Below are 21,536 nucleotides of genomic sequence, written 5' to 3' on the forward strand. Positions count from 1 at the left end.
GAGATTTTAGAAAACAACCTCGTCATTTCAGCCTCCACTGTGTTTATTAGAGTAAGGGAGTGATGTGAGGATGGCCATGGAATAGCTTGAAAAATATTTAGAGAGAGGGAAGACCGAAGGCAGCGAAAAAGTTTTATGTGTAACACTTTTTAAAATTGATTGTAAGAAAGCAGAATCTTCTCCTTAAATGGATCACTTAGTCCATTAATTTATGTATAATTGTGCTTACGATCATAAGATAGATTTTACGAAAGTGTTCTGGAATCAGGTCGTTGTGCGTTCATTTCCCTGTGCTGTCCAGCCGTCACCTCGCTGCAGTGTTTCCACACCCTCTGGCTGGCCCCTCGGCCTGCGTTTGGTAATGTCTGTCTGCAATCGCTCGCCTCACTCCACTTGGGGCACGCACCGGGAAAAACACTGGCCCGATCCGGTGTGTGTGTGTGCGCAATCCGACTGCTGGTAATCAGCTGTGCATCTGCGCTGCTCCGTCCCATGCGTACGGTGCAGTTATCTGTGTTGTGTCATAGAGAAGCCAGAGCTGTGATATCAGCCCCAGACTCCCCAGCCGTCACTGCTGTCTGCTCTCCAAACAGTCCTCGACCACCTCCAGGAAAAATCTGTTATTCATTCCATTGGGTCTGCTTGAGCTTGTGTCATTTTCTTGTGTGTAGTTTTTTTCTTTTTCAATGGTTTTAATCTAAATTGTTTATATGGACAGTTTTTTCCTCAGGAGCTGGCTGGTCGACCTTCTATTATATAACAATCAGAAATGTAGAAAGTGGCTTGGATTGTTTAACCGCGGGCGTATGAACCACTGCTTTGAACAATGAATCACTTTCTCTCCTCACACACTGACTCACTGATCTGATTGATGATTGACAGGTGGATTTGGTAATGTTTTCCATTAAATGGAAATTGCTTTTTTCTTGGTGGCTAATTCTGGTTTTGGGGTTGTTCACAAACAAAATTTATTTTTAGCAGGAATTAATAATTCATGGAATGATCCCACTCACGAGGCAAGTAATTAGCCATAATTTCAGATGGAAGCATTCATGCTAGAAGGAATCAGCTTTATGTTTAAAGCTGCTGTTTATGATTTGAAAACTTAAACTGCTTTCAGACCGGCACTGAACTCCAGATAATCTTCTTCGGAGGGTCTGCTTGGGAGAACGCAAATGTTGTGTAAGAAGCTCTTGAGTTTCTCCTGCCGGGCTTCTGTTAAAAACCGACAAAGATGTCAAGCAAGCGTTTGGTAATAAGGTCTGACCTGGCGTCGATGTGTTAACAAAAACATGTGGTCTCTACAGTGGAATGAATAGGTCATGTCCTGCCCCACCCCTCACCTTTACTCTTGGTCTCAATCCTTGACCAGAGTGTGAGGAATAATTTCCAAGAAAAAGAAAGTTGATGTACAAAATGGTCTTTACCAGTTGGTAATTATCTTGGCGTTTTATCACTTAGTCCCTAAACATGTCATCATACTTTGATTGTATCCCTGACAACAGGGAATCTAAGAACACAGTTTCCTATAGAGGATCAAACAGCCACTGGTGATAATTATCTTTCAAGTCTCCACCAAAGAAAGAAATGGAATGAATAATACTGATCCATTAATGGGTAATTTTGCCAGCAAATATAATTCAGCAGCTCTGCTCTAGTCTCCAGTGAATAACCTCTGAGTGTAATCCAGTGCTGAAGTGAGTAATGTGTTGAGTTGGCTCAGCGGCCGTGCAGCACTAACGTACGACTCTCTAAAGCCTCACTCTGGCAAGATGGTCTTCATTGTCCCCTGCACCGGACCTGTCCACGTTTTGACTTTTGTTTTGGTATTGTATCGTTGTTATATTAGATCATAGCGCAGATGTTATTCAAGGGCTGGTTGGATGTTTGCGTTGGCTGATGGGCGATCGTTCTACCGCTGAGCTGTGCATAGCAGACCGAATAAATCATGCTCTTTGTCTTTCTTATCGTCCTCATGCTCCTTGGTTTCTTTGACTGGTTGAGGTATAACAAATGAAAAAACCTTGACATGGACTTTTGTGCGTGTTCTTAGGTTTTTGGATCAAAAAAGAGATGCATGTGGTTAATTTGAGGGGTGCCTGGGTGTAGTGAAACATGTTATTGAGTGTTATGTTATTCAGTAACTGCGTGTTAGGCAGGAGCTGACAGGACAGAATGTCTAGATGTAGTGAGACCACCACAGTCCCCCCCCCCCGCATTATAGTATTTTCTACTAATGTCTACCTTCTTCGTTGGTTTCCATCCTGTCCTCCAGAACCATCCGACCAGAGCACGTGGTTCGGTCTGTGTACAAGGCGACAGGATGCACCGACAACCCCAACCACCACGTGATCTACCTGGAGCATGTGGTCGTGCGTATTACAATCACACACCCTCGCCGTGGAGACCTGTCCATCAACCTGACCTCACCCTCAGGGACCAAGTCTCAGCTGCTCGCCAACAGGTAATCGTATTTGTTCTTATATTGTCAGTTTTGGGAATTTTAATTTCTAAGCAAAGCTGAAAATGATTTAGTTAAGTAGCTCAGAACTCAGTTTCTCTGCAGTGACATCGAAGAAGAGGAGATGAATAAAAGGGTTGAATAATTAGATAAATGAAAGCTTTCTGTATCACATTTAAATAAATGAAGCATCATTATGTGGATTCACTGGTCTATGCTTTCTAAACAATAATTTTGATTTGCTAAAACTCCTCAAAATACATCCTCCTCCAGGGGATTGGAAACTGAAAGCAGTGAAAGCTCTGTATGTGCACAGGCCCTGTTGACTCCAGATAAACCACAGTCCTCTTCAGTGTTTGTCCCCAGCTCATTAGAGGCTGTGATTTTCTTGGTTGAGTGGTTGAAACGGTTTGTTCTGGCAATTGCGAGCTGTTTCCTCATCTGATATCATTGTGCGATTATACTGTGTGTGTATTTACGTGTGTGTGTGTGTGTGTTTGTTTACATGTGTGTCTGTATTCCTGATATGCAGGTTGTTTGATCACTCCATGGAGGGTTTTAAGAACTGGGAGTTTATGACCACCCACTGCTGGGGAGAGAAGGCTGCAGGCGACTGGGTCCTAGAGATCTATGACTCCCCTTCTCAACTCCGCAGCCAGAAAGTGCCTGGTACGACAACATCATTTTTTATTTAATGAAAAAAAAAATCATGAGTTTACCCACAGCCTTATTTATTGTTAAATACACACATATAAATACACACACAGACACAATGAGCTTATCTGCCGAAAATGACGCACTAATTAAACAACATAATAAAGCCAGGTAAGTTCTAATGGTTGTAATCTACAGATCTACAGATATTACCTGAAAATACAGACCTGACTTGATGAAAAGGGGAGCGCTACATATCAAATATACAAAAATCAAATTCCTCCTTCTTCCGTCTCCTCAGGCAAGCTGAAGGAGTGGTCGCTGGTGATCTACGGCACCTCTCTGCACCCATACTCACCTCTGCGCAACGATAAGCCTCGCTCCACAGACATGCTGACGCCCACCGAGGAGGAGTTCACAGAGGAGTACAATGGTAAGTGATAAATACAGAGCCTCACTCAGAAATGTTCTCCTTTGTCGTAAAATAGCATAACTTTTCTCAGCATATTATTTTTTACTGCCCTGGGATCATGGCTAATTATTGTGCACTAACATTTATTTAAGAGCAATGTCATGACACGTATTGTTTCCATTAAGTCTTAAAATTTGGTAACGTTTTCAGTTTTAAGCTGTTTGAATTCTTTCTGTGTCTTCAGGCCCCTGTGACTCTGAGTGCAATGAGAACGGCTGTGAGGGTCCTGGACCCCATCACTGCATTAACTGCCTCCACTACTTCCTGAAGTTCAAGAACAACACCAGGTCAGAGTGCTTAATTAATTAAAATCAATAGTGATATGGATCTTGAATCATTATCTTTGTTCTGGAAATATTTTTCTCAAAAATCCCAGATGAAAAAACGCAAAATTGTGAGGAACTAGTTCAGTTGAAGTGTAAGGATAACCAGATCTTAGGCGATATAATCAGAATTAAATTGTTTGAAATTAAACTGACTTTTCTTAAAGTACGTACGATTTATCATATGAATTTGCTCAATCTAAAATCTACAGATTGAATAAGGTACATCTGGTCGGGGTTTTTTTAAACCACGTGTGATGGTTTAAAGACCGAAGAGAGGGATCAATACGAGCTGATTGGTCTCCACCTGTTAAGTGGATTTAATCAGCTGAAGGCAAAAGTTTTGATTGTGCTTCAAATAAACATTAGTGCAAACGCCCACTTTACATGAATGGATCTATTAATCAGGATACCAGCAAGACCTTTGAACTGTGTGAAAGAAACACTGCCAAATAAAAGGACTGTTTGACCGAGGTTCTTATATGGATCAACTCAGCAGACTTGCATTTTAAAGCTGCCGTCTCATCAAGATCGCTCTGTTTCGTGAAGACCGAGACACATTTTCCACCATGTAAGGTCAAAGGTTGCAGCTCGTTCCTGTTATCTGATAAGCTTGTAATGTGAATAAGGAAAAGAAGCCGTGCAGGCGGTGGCCTGATTAATCTCACCTTTTCAGTCTGATAACAGAGACGTTGTTTCCTGTGGCTTGTAATATGTTTAGTCTGTCCCTTCCCCCCTGTTAATTATGTGTCTATACGTGTGTGTGTGTGTGTGTGTGAGCATGTTTGTGGGTGTGCGCCCGTCGGAGCCCATTAGGATCAAAGTCTGCTGTAATTGCCTTTGTGTCAGCGGGTCTCTGCACTAATAAAAGGCAAACCAGTGCAGGTGAATGTGCAAGCTTAGATGCTGCCTTATCATTAGCCCACTTCAGAGGTGCGCTGCCCTTTTCTGCCACCGCAGGGAGCAATTGATGGGTGAGGATTGTGGGGAGTGGTGGAGAGGAAGAGGAGGGGCAGTGGGGGTGTTTAATGTTCAGATAATTACATCCCCACATATGTGTTTGATGGTCTAGACTCAAGAGGTGAGAGACTCTGGAAGTTGTGTGTGTGTGTGTGTTGGTCTATGAGGACTGCAGCCCGAATTTTAGAAACAATCAGGTGATGAGATGAATGTTAAGGAACTTAACAGTTTGATGTGAAGGATTATTTAATTTGCCTGCATATTGATCAAATATACCTTGAATTTTCTTGTCTTAAAAATTTACAATTTACCCGGCATTGGTTCTAAAAACTACGATGACCATGATGAAGAAAAAAAAATCTGTATAATCTGTGTATAACGAAGTCGTAATATTAAGAGAAAAAAGCTGTCATATTACGAAGGTTTTTTTTTAATTTAAAGAATAAAGAAGAGGAAACTTTTTTTCAACAAGCAGCAAGGACAAGTCATTGTGAAACTGTGAAAGCCCTTTGAATAGCACACATTAACCGTGGAAGGATGTGGATCAGTCTATTTAACGCATTTGTAAAGTAGCTACTTTTTGAATCAGAGTGCTTCATGCGCACGGAATGTAACTGACATTTTGGGTGTACTCACTTTTTCACCTCTTTTTACAATCCTTAGGAAGCAAATGTCACCACATCCCCAGATTTAAGTGATTAATTTGTCGACTGAAATGTAATCAGAGTTTATGGAAATCATGGCCCAAAATACAAATGAGTATTGCAGCTTGCAGAGTTCCATTGTAAAAAATGTTTTATTCGGCTTTAAATTGCTTTTACCACAATTTCAAGGTCTCAATCCTCTGTTTGCCTTGACACCACAGTCAGGAAAAACCTCTTCTCACTTAGTGTTGTCCTTGGTGTCGGCGTTACATTGTGTTCTTGAAATAATCATAGTTCAATCATTTCAGTGTAGTAGAGAGCCGCGTTGAAACTGGATGACAAACACAGTGTGTACTGCACATGTGGATTATGTGTTTCAAACGCCCATATGTGTTTCTTGGCAGACAACTCTGCAGTGTGTGAATACGGCTTAAGGTTCGTGTGTGTTTGAGTGTGCCTGTATGTGTGTGTTTTGTGCTATTGAGGATTTTGGAGATTTTTTCACCTTAGAAAAGGAGCCTTAGGGTTAAATGTGGGGTGACTGAGGCATGTGGATTTATCCAACAGATGTTGCACCTGTTCACCATATAGCATGCAGACACACACGCTTGCACACACACTCTCCCCTACACGTCTGTAGCTCTTCCCAATTATCTGCATTGATACAGGAAAAATACATTTACATTTTCAATAGATTATTATAAAAACTAAATCCTCTTTAATTCGACAGAGTTTTACTTGAGCTTTTGTTAATATTAACACACAGCAGAGTCACCTCACAAGGCTCTCACACAAGAGACATGTGTCTTGGTCTCTGGCATATGTTTTACATTTTGAGCCTCTTAACATAAGCTCATTCAAGCTGTGTGATCAAGGTTGTTAACGGTGGAACAAAGAGGTCAGTTTAGTCTTTATTATACTGTGGCTGGAGTAGACTGAAGCCGGAGTAATCTACCACCTGAGCAAATCTATAAAAACTACACATCTTTTTCCTCCAGGATGTGTGTGTCTGAATGCCCCAGCGGCTTTTTCCGTGATGATAGGAAGCGCTGCAAGAAGTGCTCCTCGTTGTGCGAGACCTGCGTCGGTAGCCGTAGTGACCAGTGCACCACATGCAGGAGCGGCTTCCACCTCAACGAGGGATCCAACACGTGTGTGGCCAACTGCGGTGACGGCTTCTACCTCGACTATGGTACGTTTCCACTGCCGGCTACACTGGCTCTATACAATACACAAACTCTTATCTAAATGAGTGCACATGATTGCGGAGCATGCAGTCAGGAATTACTTTCCATTCCGTATGTTTTCTTTCCTCATTCCTTGACAACATCTTTGGAGGTTTTATTAGCTTATTCTGACTTCAATAGCAATTTTCTCCTTTGCACCTGTTTTCTTATAATTTAACGAACAACAAAACAAACTTTAATGATCTTGGCACCTGCAGCCAAAACAGAGGCTCCCTCATGATTGCCCATTGTCCCCAAGGACACTGATTTGTCCCGGTGAGTCCATTGTCACTCTGCCGTCCATCGATTAGATTGTCAACGTCTGAACTCCCTCAAATGAGGGTCTTACAGAATGTTTTACTCCGATTGAGGGAGGTCATTTATAAATAGGACAATGTCAACATTTCTAACAAACTGGGATTGTTTGCTGTGGAGCTGCTACGATTTCTGATATAATCACTGTATTTCCTTGAATAAAAGTACAGCTATATACACAAGTAAACTGCCTGCCAGGACTCTACAGTATGAAGCCGTGCATCTTCAGGTGCTGCAATAACAATAAAAGTCTTGTTTAAACAAATTAATCAATTCAGTTAACAGAAAACAAGAGTGCCTTTAATATGAAACAGATACCAGAAGTGTTGCAAATGTTAGTTTGTGACATATTGGACAGATGAACATTGAACTGGTGAAAGATAATTTTCCATGGCCAGTATCGCTCATACTGTACACACTTCAGTTCATTGCACAATCCTTTTCTAGTGTCTATAATTTATTTCATATTGTTTGCTTTTGTTTACATTTGTATATTTATGCTTGCACTAAACACACCACAGCAAATCCCTTGTATGGGTAAACCTATTTGGGAATAAACCCAGATTCTGATTCTATCGTGCTGTGAGCAGTGTGCCGTACGTTGAGAAAATGGTAGAGACCCCGACTCTAGAAGAGCAGAGAGGTGTGTCGCTCTAACCTGGTAACATGGGAGACCTAATTAAAATGTACGCTTGCGTATCCCCTGGCGACGGCATAATGAAATGTATTTTTCTTTGCCAGCTTAACGTGAAATAAAACTGATCTATAGGAGGATCTTTTTTTGAATTCTATTTACGGGAAGTGATGGGTTTATAATGAGCACAGTGCAGTGGTGGAATCGCACACACGACCAAATGTATGTCTTGTGTTGGAGATCCAGGCTGGATGAAAGTGAAGCAGGAATGAGAGACTGGAACTATGTATAGCTTATAATTATGTATATATATTGGTTTGCAGCCAAGACAGTGTGAGTCCTGGCAGCTCGGAGAGTTTCTGGCAGAAGATCTGATGTGATTTGATCCAAGTTCAATCATAACATTTCAGCAGGCCAAGATGTAGTGGATACTTCTTTCCTTTGAAATGTTGGCGCTGCTGAGCTTTGTGTTGCGTTAAATGAGCTATCGAGAGTCTATTTTGTCTTTGTCAATCTGAGCTGAACTCCTGCCGCTATCAACACACGGACTTGTTTGTTACTGGTCCAGATAAACTTTAAGAGAAGCTAACATGATAATGCACTGGGTCCTGTCAGCTGCAGGACGTAGGCCATGTGCTGACATCAACATTATTAGGTGTTAAATCCGTCTTTAAAAATGTATATTTGGTATTCCCTCATAGATTCCTTGATTGATATCAGCTCCGCTATGTTTTCACCTGTGTTTGTTTGTTTGTTTCGTTTGAAGGATCTCACAAAAAATACTCCACCAATTTCTATGACATTTTGTGCAAAGACCCAAAGAAGAACACATTAGATTCTGGCTTGGATTTGCATTAGGGGGCGAATCCAGGATTTTTGTTTCTCTAACATAGCAAGCCATTTTAAAACATTTTTGCAGATTTCTCAGAGAAGGGATCTAAATTTAAATGGATCTGCACCAAGTTTCAAATACACACATATGATTAACTTACCATGTCAGCCCTAATTCCGGCCTTCAGTTCTTGACTGGTGTAGGAAATATGCCCTGGGAGGTAAAGTAAACCCATCCGCCTGTGACCTGTCCTGAATGCACCCTAAAGGATTTTCAGATTCCTGAACATTTAACCATCAATCCCTCAAAATACTCTCCTCCCCTATCAGCTCTTATCATTAAGCTTTCTATACAAAACCAACAAGGTTTTTTTAACAATATTTTGGGAAGGTTTAGCTCAATAGTCAGAGTCTACTCATAGATAGTTTCCCACGAGTAATAAATCATGTTCACGCATCTTTTCGTCCACCCTTATTGCTGCTGAACTCAGACGTGTCCATTTGCATTGTGTCAAAGCGTGTCACTGCCTTTTGAAATATTCATCTACATTCCTATCCTCCTCTCCAACACTACAATCTTCTTTTTCATCCCCGCAGCTCTAGCCTTCTGACATTTCCGCTCTCCCCCCATCTCTCTCTTGCCATCTCTCTCCCCACCTCTTGCCTTTTGTCCTCCCGTTTTCCTCATAAGCCCCGTTCTCCCACTCATTCCCCTCTTTTATTCCTCCTCCACCTTTCTCGCCGCTCTTTCTCAATCGCTTCTCCTCGTCTTCATCCTTGTCTTACTCATCTGCTCCCCCTCTTCGTCTCAAATGCAAGCATTAGCCTCTGTTTGTGACTGGCTCACCCTGTGTCTTCCAGATTCCAACATTTGCAGGAGATGCCTGGAGAACTGCAAGAGGTGCAACAGCTCCAATATCTGCACAGAATGTAAACCTGGGATGAGGTAAACTGGAAGTCACACTGAAAAGTGCCTGATAAGTTAGAAACATTTTTCAGATTTTAGTTGACTGTTCCTATATAACTTGCAACTATACATCTTACGAAAACCCTGTGTTTTTAGTTGTTATGCTTTAGCTGGAAATACTGCAGACACATTTAAAATCACTCTGCCTTCCATCTTCAGAGCCACAGAAACAGTTTGGAGGATTTGTGTCGACGCTATTTTGCATGAAAGTTTTTCGGTGGCCCTGTTTGAACTGCTTGAACTCTACAGCTGTTGAGGGAAGTTATGGGATGGTTGTTCACTGTCGGAAACTGCTTCTCCCTGCACCTCTCTGATGTTAGAAAAGGATGCTATTGTATCTGGTGGTTTTGTAACTGTGTGAAATTAACAATGAGACATTTTGCAACCACTTCACGCGGCAAATCTCTCCAGCTGTGAGGATGTGAGAACTGTTGGCGTGCACATGCCCAGTGTGCGTGAGTGGTCCCGTGTAATGTGTTTTCAGGCGTTGTTAGTATGTGGATTAAAACTTACACGAAGCTGGTGTGGACAGAGATAGTTTTGTTTGAAAATGCTTTGTTGAAATGAATATGTAGTGTGGATGTAGCCTGATTGGAAAAATCCTCTGAACATCCAGACCCGCTGGTATAAATCACAGCTTTCCTCCAGTAGGTTTATCATTACAGTCAGCTAACTGTCATACAAGGACGCACAGCTCAGGTTTTGTGCGTTTGTCATTGTTGTGGTTTGTGGATAAAAGAAAACATTTTAGCGTTGCAGGAATACGGTGCTGCTAATGTAGACCAGCACTTTGTGTTACATTGTGGTTTGGATTTGCAGCATGAACCAGTGAAGCCGGGGCCTCCCAACTGTTTTACCCTCGGGACCCAATTGAGTAAACCGAGTTTCACCCTGTGACCCGCGCTTATTAAAGCCCACATATACTCGTGTCATGCGGAGACTCACAAGAAGCAGAGCCGTTGCCCATTTTGGGTTGTGCTACTTTGAAGTGCCTTCAGATCTAAGGCGTTTATTTATCCATGCAGACATGTTCCAGTTCACTTTCTGGCCACTTCCATAACAGCCCTTTTTAAAACCGCTCCAACTACACTTGACCTGACAGAGGATCGGGCGTTTTAAAGTGCTGGAATTCTAATAGGTTGTGAAGGAAACACTTGTGAAGCGTTTAAAACATATTGTGGTCTTGAACCTGGCTTCAGTAATTCAGTGTAGCCAGAGGTTTAGGCAGGGACACTTGTAAGCCATAATTTCCTGCGTACACCATGTGAGACCACAGTGAGACACACATGCACGCACATTCTCACACAACTCTCCCGTCTCCCATTCATTTCACCATTCAAGGTCGGTTAGAAGCCAGGGAGGAAGAGAGGAGCAGGCGAGTTTGTTTCTGGGAAACGTTCGCTAACAGAGACCAGCTGTTTTTCAGTTCAGTGCAGCGAGCTCACCAACCTGTCCTCGCTGGAATTTCACACAAGCGACTTTAGAAGCTCGGCACCTACTTCCTTACTGACCTCTGACCCCTCACATCTGGCACTCCTTAGATCGGTCTTTGTCAGAAAGCAACAGATTTCCTCTGATTGCACTCAAATCTAGAAGATTGCAGATTCCTGTTGAAGAGTCAGAGAGTGAGCTGAAGTTCAGCTGCTAGCGTCCACACCCACACAGTGTTACCGGTGCTGCAGTGTTCTGTCATTCTTACAAAATATTTGACATTGTACATCAGCAGCTGGCCGTGTGTCACAGGCAAACTTGAACTGATTGTTTTCTTCTGTTTTCTCTTAAACTTACTTGTGTTTGCTTTATGTTGCTGCTTAATTGTCTTTTTTTTTTATATTTCTCCTCCCAGTCTTCAAGCAAACAAGTGTCAGATGACCTGTGACCAAGGGACTTACTACAACGGCCACAGGCGGACTTGTGAGCCCTGCCATCGGGCCTGTGCCACCTGTGCAGGTAAGAAGTCAAGTTCACAAAAACAGGAAACTGTCCACACATTCAGTCGAGGGGTGTCGTCTGGGTAGAGCAAGCTGGAGGCAGGACATGACGTATATATGTCCTACTGCGGAAATCATCCTGTTGTTTTCGACCCATGGACGTTGGCTTCGGCCCTTTTCACCAACAGCTTTTGAATTGTAATCTTTGTCTGACTTTTCTACGTGTACAACGCTTCAAGTTATTTTTATTTATATGTTTCACTTTTGTATCTGTTGCGTGTTAGATTCGTCATTGTCACACTCACACACCTTCTAAATATTTACTAGGGGACCGGCAGGGGTAGTTACTGAAAATGTCCAGAGCAACTGACTTGGTGTTTTGCGTATTCACATACAGCCCCTCCAGAAAAGTTCCAAGTTTTCAGAAAACGGCTTTTGAGTTACATTTGCTCTAAGGCAGCTTGTACTTGAACAGTTTTGCAGCCATAAGGGTAAAAGAAAATGTTTTGTGTATCATCTGATTTTAAATGCCTTTACTACATCTCTGACGTGTGTGTTTCTTGTCTTCCAGGCACAGGTATAGAGGCGTGCACTAAGTGTGCAGAGGGCTTCTTACTTGAGGACTGGCGGTGTGTGTCAACATGCAGCACCGGCTACTACCTGTCAGAGCAGACCTCAGACAATGGGCAGGTGCAGAGGTCCTGTAAGAAGTGAGTCAGCACGTCCGCACCGCAGGGAAAAAACCTTTAGATCTCAGGTCCCAAGAGATGATTGAGGAAATCTTGAGATTGTGCAAATTTCCGAACTCCACTTTAACCTTTTCCTAGGACATCTCGTCCTGTCTGCAGTGCACAAACTCTGCATTTCCCAGTAGTCCATTTTATAATTTAACATTCTGAGAGAGTTTTCAGGAGATGATTCAGACGCTGGCATTTCCAATAAAAGGGACACTTTATACCTGTTTTTACAGCCGGGACTCAAATAATAACTAGAAGGACACTCAGGGAGCACATACCTCTGATTGGCCACTTATCATCTATTGAGACGGGAGACATAACCCATGTAAACGGAAGGTTTCTGCAATCGTCTTCCCTAAAAGAATATCCCTTCTCAAAAAAAGTGGAAAGAATATTTGTTACTGTACAGTAAGATCACCCTCCGAAAAACACTTAATTTGTTTCACAAAATCAAGATCATTAGCTGGATTCTCACAAAATCTTACCTGTTCATAGATATTAGCACTCATGCCTAAATTTGTTAAAGAAAGCTCTATTATTATTTGAGAAATGTTGCAATGTTTGTAAGTGGAAATAAATTCCTGTATCTGCCCTCTGATCTGGGTCCAAACCAATATTGAAAGGATCCTTCCCTGACCCATATCGCATCATTCCAACAGGTTTTGTGGTAAATCCGAACCGTAGTTTTTGTGTAATTCTGTTAAAAACGTAACAGAGGTGGTATTGACTGTAACAATCAGAGGAATTGTAAGCAGCAAGCCTACTCTAGTGAATTTTATCCATTTGAAGTTGACTGTAGAAGCATAAAACTGCATGTGTGAACCTGTATTACTGAATAAACATGTTGTCCAAACAGTTCTTCTGCTTCACTAGCATGAACCTGGGTGAGGAGACAGACATACTCATTCAAACATACTCATTTTCTTTTATATGTCTGATGACAGCTTTATGTCTACTTTGCCTCCTATCACACCCACAGTCAAACTCCTCCACGGAGTCAGACGTCCTGGCTGCTGCTCTTATCGCTCCCTGTGGTAGACTTGCCTCCATGCTATTTTTCTCTCCTGCCATGAATTATTTATTGCTCGCTTGACCCCTGATCTCGCTCCAATCCTCGCTTCACCGTCGGCTCCCCCCTGGCCTCAGAGACTGACACCAGATCATTTCCATACCCAGTTTTCACACCAGCGGGGCGGTAAATGGCAAATTTTGGCCTTTGGTGCATAAAGTTTTATTTCAGATCCTTTTCTCTTCCCTATTTTTTGTTGTGATAACGACTGTGTTAAAAATTCCGTCTCTCACCTAACTTGAAAACTTCCAGTTCTTCTTGATTGTTGCTCACACAAGCGCACACAGGCTGAACAGGCGAAACAATGGAGCTCAGAGAGTGAAAGACTCCTCTAAGAACTCTCAGCGAGGGTATGTGATCACAGCTAAGCAGAACAGCATCTAATTCTTCTACCCAACCATCGACAGGTGTGACCATAGCTGCTACGAGTGCTCGGGGCCCGGAGAGAGAAACTGCAGCAGCTGCGTCAGTGGTTACAATCTGGAGGCAGGAGCCTGCGTGGTCAGCACCATCTGCAAAGATGGTGAGTTGTCAGCTTTCTCATCTATAAAATAAGGCTCTCGATGTGTTTATTTTATACTTGTTGCAGTCTATCTCTCTCTCTCTCTCAGGGAATATATATTTTTTATGCATCGTCCTTCTCGTATGGTCTTCAGTGAATTTTCTCAAGCACTTAATTGGACAGAGTTGTAGCAAGAATTTATTTCTCAATTTATAATGAAGTTAATTCACATCAGTATTTTTTTTTGCAAAGTGTTTAAGGCAAAAGTTCACAAATTGTGGTTTAAACAATCCGAGACTAATCAAAGCACCAGAATCCTCAGAGGTGTAGATTTACATCTCTGCTCTCTCTGTGACACTCAGGCTATTTTGCATCTCTACTTAAATTAAATTGTGTTCCAAGCCACAGGGAATAGAATGACTGCAAAAGGGTTTCTTTATTAAGTAAAAGCTGAGGTTTTTCTTTTTCATTTCCCAGAGCTTTGTACTAACTTCTGGACTAAAATGCCTCAAACAGATCTGCTGTGGCTTCAGAGCAGGAAGGCGCTCTGTCCTTGCTTTTGCCTTTTTTGAGTTTTCCTTCTAAAGTTCTCATTCATGTTCTGCGTAACACAACTAAAAACTGTCTCAGGATTTACCATCGCACACATTCTTACCTTTTTTATTTTAACATAAACTCACCCCCTGGTTTACGTCACCCACTGCCGAGGCTGAAAGGTTTATTGAAGCTGCTTCTTTTCCTTTCTTATTTTCATATAACACTCACACATGTTGCTGTCTTTTCACGTGTCCTCACCGTGTTCTATTTCCTCTGCTTTATGTTTTGGCCTTTTCCAATCTGTGCATGTTTTTCCACTCTCCGGCCGACGCTAAGGTCTGATCAGTTTCCTGAGATTCGCTGCTCTTTCCTTGATCTTTCTAGTTAAAAAAAAACTGTGGCGGAGAATTTACCCCAGTGCATGATGAGAGAAAGTTCTGAGGAGATAAATGTCTTAAATGTGTGACGTCTCTGTTGATGACTACTTTGCTCAAAGTGCACCCCCAGTCTGTTCCTTACCTTCAGAACCGGGCTCATATTTGGGGGTGGGGGAGTTGATTGGCAGCTCAAATTGCTGTTGATAAATGAAAGAGTTGGCAGGCGGTATTGTGAACAGACGGTGGTCCACTTTGAGTTTTCTGTGATGCAAAAGGAAAGCAAGTTGTGAATTTAAAAAATCTCCAATTTGCTAATTGTGTGACGTTTGTTTTCTCTCTCTCTCTGTTTTTTTTTTTTTCCTCCCGAATCTGTTTTCCGTCTCTCCTGACATGGATCCAATCTCTCCACTGGACTACAATCATTTTCCACCTTGATGAACGTCACCTGTGATTGGATAAAAAAAAAACTCTTCCTGTTACCTGAATCCTCTCCTGACCAATCACATGGCTCTGCCTGCCATTCAACCATATCTGATGGTTCTACCACGTTTGTGTGTGTGTGTGTGTGTGTGTTTCCACATGCCCCCCCCCCCCCCCCCCCCCCCCCGTATCTCTTCTACCTGGTCTGTGGAAAGCAAATGAAGAATCTTGGGCGGAAGGCAGCTTCTGCGTGCTTGTTAAAAAGAACAATCTTTGCCAGAGGAAAGTGCTGCAGCAACTGTGCTGCAGGACGTGCTCGCAGAAGGGGTGACGGGACGTACTCGCCGGGCGTACAGGGGGTGCAGGGGGGATTGCAGGGGCACAGGGGGCACTCCTCCTCAAGCCCCCCTCCCCCTGCCCACTCATTCACAGTCACATAATTTATAAGAGAACCTGTGCCTCTTAAAGGGACTGCATCGGAGGTGCGATGACAGGACTACAACAAACCTACCTTTTTTTCTGTACTGGGACACACACGTCGTCGGGGTGTAAAATGACTGGGACTTATTTCAAGAACAAACGAGCAAATGAAAACAAAAGTGAAAAACAAAATAAAAGTGTCGGTATTTTGTGACCAAAGCATCGATGCCAAAATAGTTGAACCTTCTTTTCTTGTTGCCAGTGTAGGAAGCATGGCTTAAAGCGGGAGCCACTCAGCGTGCAAAGCTCTGAAAACATCCGTGTGCGTTTTTTATTTTGGCTCCTCTTCCTCCTCTCTTTTCCTTGATAACGCTAAACAGATGGAAAGTGAGCATACAGTAGGAAAGGCCCTGGTTTTCCGCCTGTAAATATACGTCTGAGGAAAAAAAGAAGCTCACTGTAATGTGAAAATAATAATGTCTGTCTGGGCTGATTCTGGCTGTTTAGGGGAGGGAAGAGAAATTCACACAATTATATATATATATATACAGTATATACACACACTCACACACTTATAAACATGAACTCAGACACATTGATCGTAAATCAGCCATCACTTGAAGTTGCGTACGCCGCAGTGTCTCTTTATCCCAAGACTGACACGTGTTACTGACCAAAATCACCTCATTTCATTTATTTTAAAACACGAACCTGCCCTCTCTGAATAGTGTGTGTTGGTGTGTGAGTGTGTTTGTCTTGATTAGTGTGTGTGTGTGTAGAGGAATGCTATTAATTCTTAATGTAAGCCCAGACAGCATTGATTCATTCCGATAGTCATTCCTTCCAGAGTTTTCTGCAGGGGAAGGAAACGCTGCAGCGAGGTAGAATGAATTTGTGGTACTAGGGATGCACCGATGTCTATTTTTCACACCATAGTGCAGATTCTCGAAAGGAAACCTTTGCCCAAATAAAAAAACAAAAACAGTATCGATTCCATCCTTTACTGTGACTGAACAATTTAAAGCTCTTCAGAGATGTTGTAAAGGCATTATTTTGCTGTCACTGGCAAAATTAATTAAAATATAACTTACGTGTATTATAGGGATCTTTACTGTGAGTTGGTTTGTGACCTTCCAGGTGCTGAAATTTGCCCATTCATTATTTTCTGTGTCGGTGCATCCCTACATGTTACGGTTCTCTAAATGAAATGGTTTTAGACGTCATTCCATTTTAATGCCATTGCATATCAACTGAAGTATTGTCTCACACTTTCAACACAGAAGGTCAATGATTGGTGCAGACAGTGTTGTGTTATCATGTTTCATATGCAGGTGAAGGTCTCTGACAGTCAGACGGTAAGCAATCTGTTGTGGTGCAAATCTGAATGTCCAAAATGTAGATGTAAAAAAACATTTGTCGGTAGAACCTGTGCTCCGTCAACCCAAGAAAAAAACAATAGAAAACCAACAAATCTGTGTGTCGGTAATGTTAATTCATTCTGCACAAATCCAAACTGTCCTCGTGTTGACCCGGCACCCGTCAGACACCGGGTTCCTCCGCCCGTCTGTCTCTGAGCCTTTCCCCTGTGAGAAGCCCGAGGTCATCCTGGTGTTGCTGATTCCTCACCAAGAACGGCAAAGACAAAATGTTTAAGATTCTTCTTCTGTGTGGGTCCTCACACATGCAGCTCGAGCATTTACAGTATTAGATGATTTGTTGTATTGTCAACTGGTTATGGTTCTTGATGATTTGTAATAAAGCTTGATGAATCCCCTGTTTTGTTTAACAAAAACTTATTCCGGGTCATTGTTTAAGATGACTTGAATTGATTTTAGATTGTGTGATATTAGAGACACGCACACACATAGACACTCGCACACACACCCCTCGTATAAAAGCTGTTTTTATTGTGTACCTGTGACATATCTGTGACAATGCATTATTAATGTTACTCAAAGTCCTAGTTTTGAAAATCTTTTTTTTTTACTTAAGTGTTCTTTATTAAAATGTTTAATCTGTTCATGTTTTTGTTTTCTTTACAGTTTTCATTGATTATGTTGACATGCGTATCATTTCATCCAATATCATAATATATGACCAGGCCCAGAGACGGGAGTCTTACCTTCTAGGTAACCAGTGCAGGGCAGCGAGTTCTGGTCTAATGTGGAGTTTTGGTTTTAAAGTTGTAATCTTTGTACGTTTCTCTGCTGATCCCGGAGTGGAGTGCATTGCAGTAATTGAGTCTGGACGAGATAAAAGCCTAATTCAAATGTCCGCATGTAAGAAATCAACTCTGTTAGAGGAGGAAGAAGATAACAAACATCCACACCGTCATTAGTTGTGTTTCAATCTACAAGTTATTTGTTGCTATCTAACAGCCACCTGTGAAATCTGTCACTTCCAGTGATTCGTCTTGATACACTTGCATTATATGGCAGATGATTTAAAAACTCACACCCGACTGAGATATTGTCAATAAGACAAACACGTGTCACAGCAGGACCAGAACGAACTAGGCCACAATCTTCATGAGCTTATTCTCTAGCTTTGACCACAGCACAGCAACACTTGATTTTAAAAGTGTAAATTGAAATGTTGGATGTTGAGGAGAAACTAATTGAGGTGGAGATGTGTCTGTCAGGCTGGTCTGGGAGGATGCACTGGTGACCGGGCGGAGGAACACTCGGGCTGGAGTCTCGGGCATCATTCCACCCAAGCTAACTTGATTTGTCTCTTGACGACCCGTGATGTGTAGTAAACATGTTTGTGTGACGGCATCAGGAGTCGCGTGGGGATTCAGGACCAGGTATGGTGGGTGTCAGGTTGGTATCTGCCAACTGAGCTCTCTCTCTCCCTCGTGACAGAGACTGTTGATATTCACAAGGTCGGCCAAGTCCATAACAGCAGAAAACTTTTACTCTCTTGAGTGACAGTCTGTCTTTCTTCTCGGCTCCATTCTTCTCCCCTTCTGGCAGTGGGAGTCCAAAGTGTCTTCTTTTGCTGAGCAGCTTTACATCCCTTGAGAACAGGCTCCCTGTTTGTTTGTGTTCGTGAGTGAGAGGGAGACAAACAGAAAGACGGGGAGACTGAGCGTGTGTATGTGTGTGTACTTGTACTTGTACTCATACTTATATTTGTAAGGACCATGGTGAACGTAGACCTCAGTGAGGGAATTTTGGGAAAGTGAGGACATTTTGGCCGGTCTTCACTTGTTCAAAGGGTTGTTTGAGGGTGAGGACTTGATTTTAGGGTTAGGTTAGGGTAACGGTGAGGGTTAAGCAGTTAGTTTTGATGGTTAGGGTTAGGGGCTGCCAAATGCCTGAGTGTCCTCTCTAAGATAGAAGCACAAGAATGTGTCTGTGTGCGTAAAGGAGAGTGTCGGCGTTTATTGGGAGCTGTTTGAATGGTTTCTGCGGAGCTCTGCTGAATGAGAAGCCACCGCCTGTTGTGTTTGTACACAAAGAAGCTCTTTTGTTTTGAAAGGAACAATTGAGCTTTTCACAGAAAACAGAGCGAACAGACAACCTCGCGGCTGCTTTAAAGGACACACACACAAACCGCTCAATCCTTATGCCTGAGCCAGTGTCTGCCACCTTTGTCTAACACAAAGGTAGGATAGGAGACAATGTTTTCACGGCTGCCAAGTGTGAAGCACAAGGTTGGTGAGTTTAAAAAAAAAAATGTTTAGTGTCCTGAGTTAATGCAAACAAAGTCAAACAAAAATAAAGCTGCAAAGCTTAGTAAGATATCCACCTGGAGTTTGATCATGATTTCATCCGTGCCAGTATCTCAACAATGGCTTTTCCAGGTGTTGAGATTTCTGGCACCAGACACACTTCATTTCCAGCCTGTGCTCCATGTTGCAACAAAAACTTTCCAACCTTCCGAAAACTGTGGAGGATGTGCCTCTGAGGCCTTTTATTCTCAGGGGATAAGTAAGCAACTGAAAGTGTTAAAATGTTTCTTCATGGTGCCACAGATAATTTCTCTCTAAGCTCACTTTTCATTCATGGAGCTGAGCCGATGATCTGCTGATGTTTCCATCACCTGGTCACTAATACAGCCCATTAAAAGTAATCGCTTATAAAAATGCCTCCTTTTAAGCTTGAATCTGGTAAAATGCTGAGAAGTATTTTCCAACCATCTTTTATCACCTTGTCGTGCTCACGGTCTGAAAAGACTCCAGAGAGTCATCAGTGGTGAACCAGAGGAAATACATTTGTGGGTAACTTAGTTTCAAGTCCACATGTCTTTGGAGTGTGGCAGGAAAATAACCCAGTCCTGGAGCGAGCACACAAACTGTAACTTCACGGTTCATTCATAAAAATCCGTTTTTGCTGGTGAGACATTGCTGATCTGTGTCTCTGAAGGTTCTTGAGTTGCATATGTGTACGAACACAACTGGACTTGTCACCTCTCATCCAAGAAGCTTGGTTCATTGGGGTCCCGTGGGTCAGGGTGTGGGAATGGCTGACAACATCTTTAAGTTATATAACCACCAACAAATCTCCTCTCCTAACCACTAGTTCTTGACCTCGAGTTTGGAGAAGAGAACCATAATGTGAAAAAACTCTAACTGACTTTTGAAACCAACTTTTTTTATGACAGAAGATATGTACAGCCTTTAAACTCTGTGCTGTATAAACTAGAATTCAAGAAAAGTTTCATGTTCATAACAATATTACTCGTACTGAGAAAAGATGCTATCAGTTTATATAGAGACAACATTTAACCATCTAGAGTAACAACACAATCGATTTCCACCATTCTATGTGCCAAAGTGACTTTTGGCGAGATACTGAACCCCAAACTGACCCTGACAGCTCTATAATTGAATAAAAAGATGAATTTAAATGATACCCTTACAGATGTAGAGATAACTTGAATGGTGCTTTTGACCCTTTTATACTTCTGTTGAGTGGACAGTATTTTTCAGTGGTATTCAGTTCTGATGATGATATTAACTAAGATAATAAAACAGCTGTTCCATTAAAACAAATATATATATATATATATTTACGTTGTTCTACGATGTTGCATCACTTTAAATACGGCTGCCAATATGAATTGTGAGAAATGTTCTCCTTTTCTTTTGTAAAGTTTGATCCAGTTTTTCCTACGCTAAAGGAGATAAGTTAGGAAGCACTGAAGCTCCTTTCCTCATCACTTAGAGAATTCAAACAGCACCAACAATAGCGGCCAGTGAAATACTTCCAGGTCATTTCTCTCAGCTGGGAACCTTGTTAGGGCCACATGATTTGTGGTGCAGAGAGAACTGAGGACAGCATTGTAGGTGGTTGATAGTTGGTCAAACCATTTGGACAAAGTACGTACATCACCATTATAGAAAGTCCACTTCCTTCATACACATACGCTACTTAAAAGAAATCGTGGTGTTTTTTTTGTTTCCTCTGTGTCTTCACTCCAACTTGAGGTCTCTCTGTTTTTATTAAAAAGCACACAGTAATTAGAAAGAGGGTCTGAGAGTAATGTTTGTTTTTAAACCTGTGAATGAATTTGCACATTATATAAGATGACAAGACAGGGGGGAAAACAACTGAAAAAACTGGGATAATATAGTTGTTATTGTGCAGGCGATGTCGGGAGCCAGAGGATAATGAGCTAAATCTTCAGTGACGTGAAAACAACAAGAAATGACTGGTGGTTATAATTGGTGTAACTACAACATTGCGGCATCAAGTCAAGTCAATCAAGTAAAAGAAGAAGAAAAAAATATGTGAGAGCAGTAGGAAGCATTAGGAATCTGGGACACAAAGACAAACAAACATGGAGAAGTGGTTGAGAGAAGTTGTCAGTCAGCAGGTGTGAGGTCATGTTGTTCACTCCTGTCTGCAGGCGAGTACCTGAGCAAACACAAACAGTGCCACCTGTGTGATGTGACCTGTCTGCAGTGCACAGGTCCGGAGAGAGACGACTGCGCCAGCTGCCCTCCATCGCGGTGAGGACGCCTGACACGCTGACACCTGGTGCAGTGACACTGGAGGGGCACTCACAGCACTCCAGTAGACTATAGACTGTATGTAAAGATGGACGGT

At 42.2% G+C, this 21,536-nt stretch overlaps 1 protein-coding gene across 3 annotated transcripts in view; it reads left to right on the forward strand.

Annotated features, from left to right (window-relative positions):
• pcsk5b (proprotein convertase subtilisin/kexin type 5b) overlaps positions 1–21,536 on the forward strand; it is a 78,649-nt gene that overhangs the window by 32,715 nt on the left and 24,398 nt on the right. Inside the window, exons 12-21 of one of the 3 annotated variants that reach the window (XM_061071366.1) lie at positions 2,276–2,464; positions 2,994–3,130; positions 3,417–3,548; positions 3,772–3,874; positions 6,513–6,706; positions 9,382–9,466; positions 11,334–11,437; positions 11,990–12,128; positions 13,632–13,747; positions 21,337–21,439. In XM_061071366.1, coding sequence (XP_060927349.1) covers positions 2,276–2,464; positions 2,994–3,130; positions 3,417–3,548; positions 3,772–3,874; positions 6,513–6,706; positions 9,382–9,466; positions 11,334–11,437; positions 11,990–12,128; positions 13,632–13,747; positions 21,337–21,439 — 1,302 coding nt within the window. Of the gene's footprint in view, positions 1–2,275; positions 2,465–2,993; positions 3,131–3,416; positions 3,549–3,771; positions 3,875–6,512; positions 6,707–9,381; positions 9,467–11,333; positions 11,438–11,989; positions 12,129–13,631; positions 13,748–15,275; positions 17,255–21,336; positions 21,440–21,536 lie in introns of those variants that run through there. The other 2 variants (XM_061071364.1, XM_061071365.1) reach the window with 2 other exon arrangements.

Source organism: Limanda limanda, chromosome 5 (genome assembly GCF_963576545.1).
Source record: "Limanda limanda chromosome 5, fLimLim1.1, whole genome shotgun sequence".
In the NCBI taxonomy this organism is placed as follows: Eukaryota; Metazoa; Chordata; class Actinopteri; order Pleuronectiformes; family Pleuronectidae; genus Limanda; species Limanda limanda.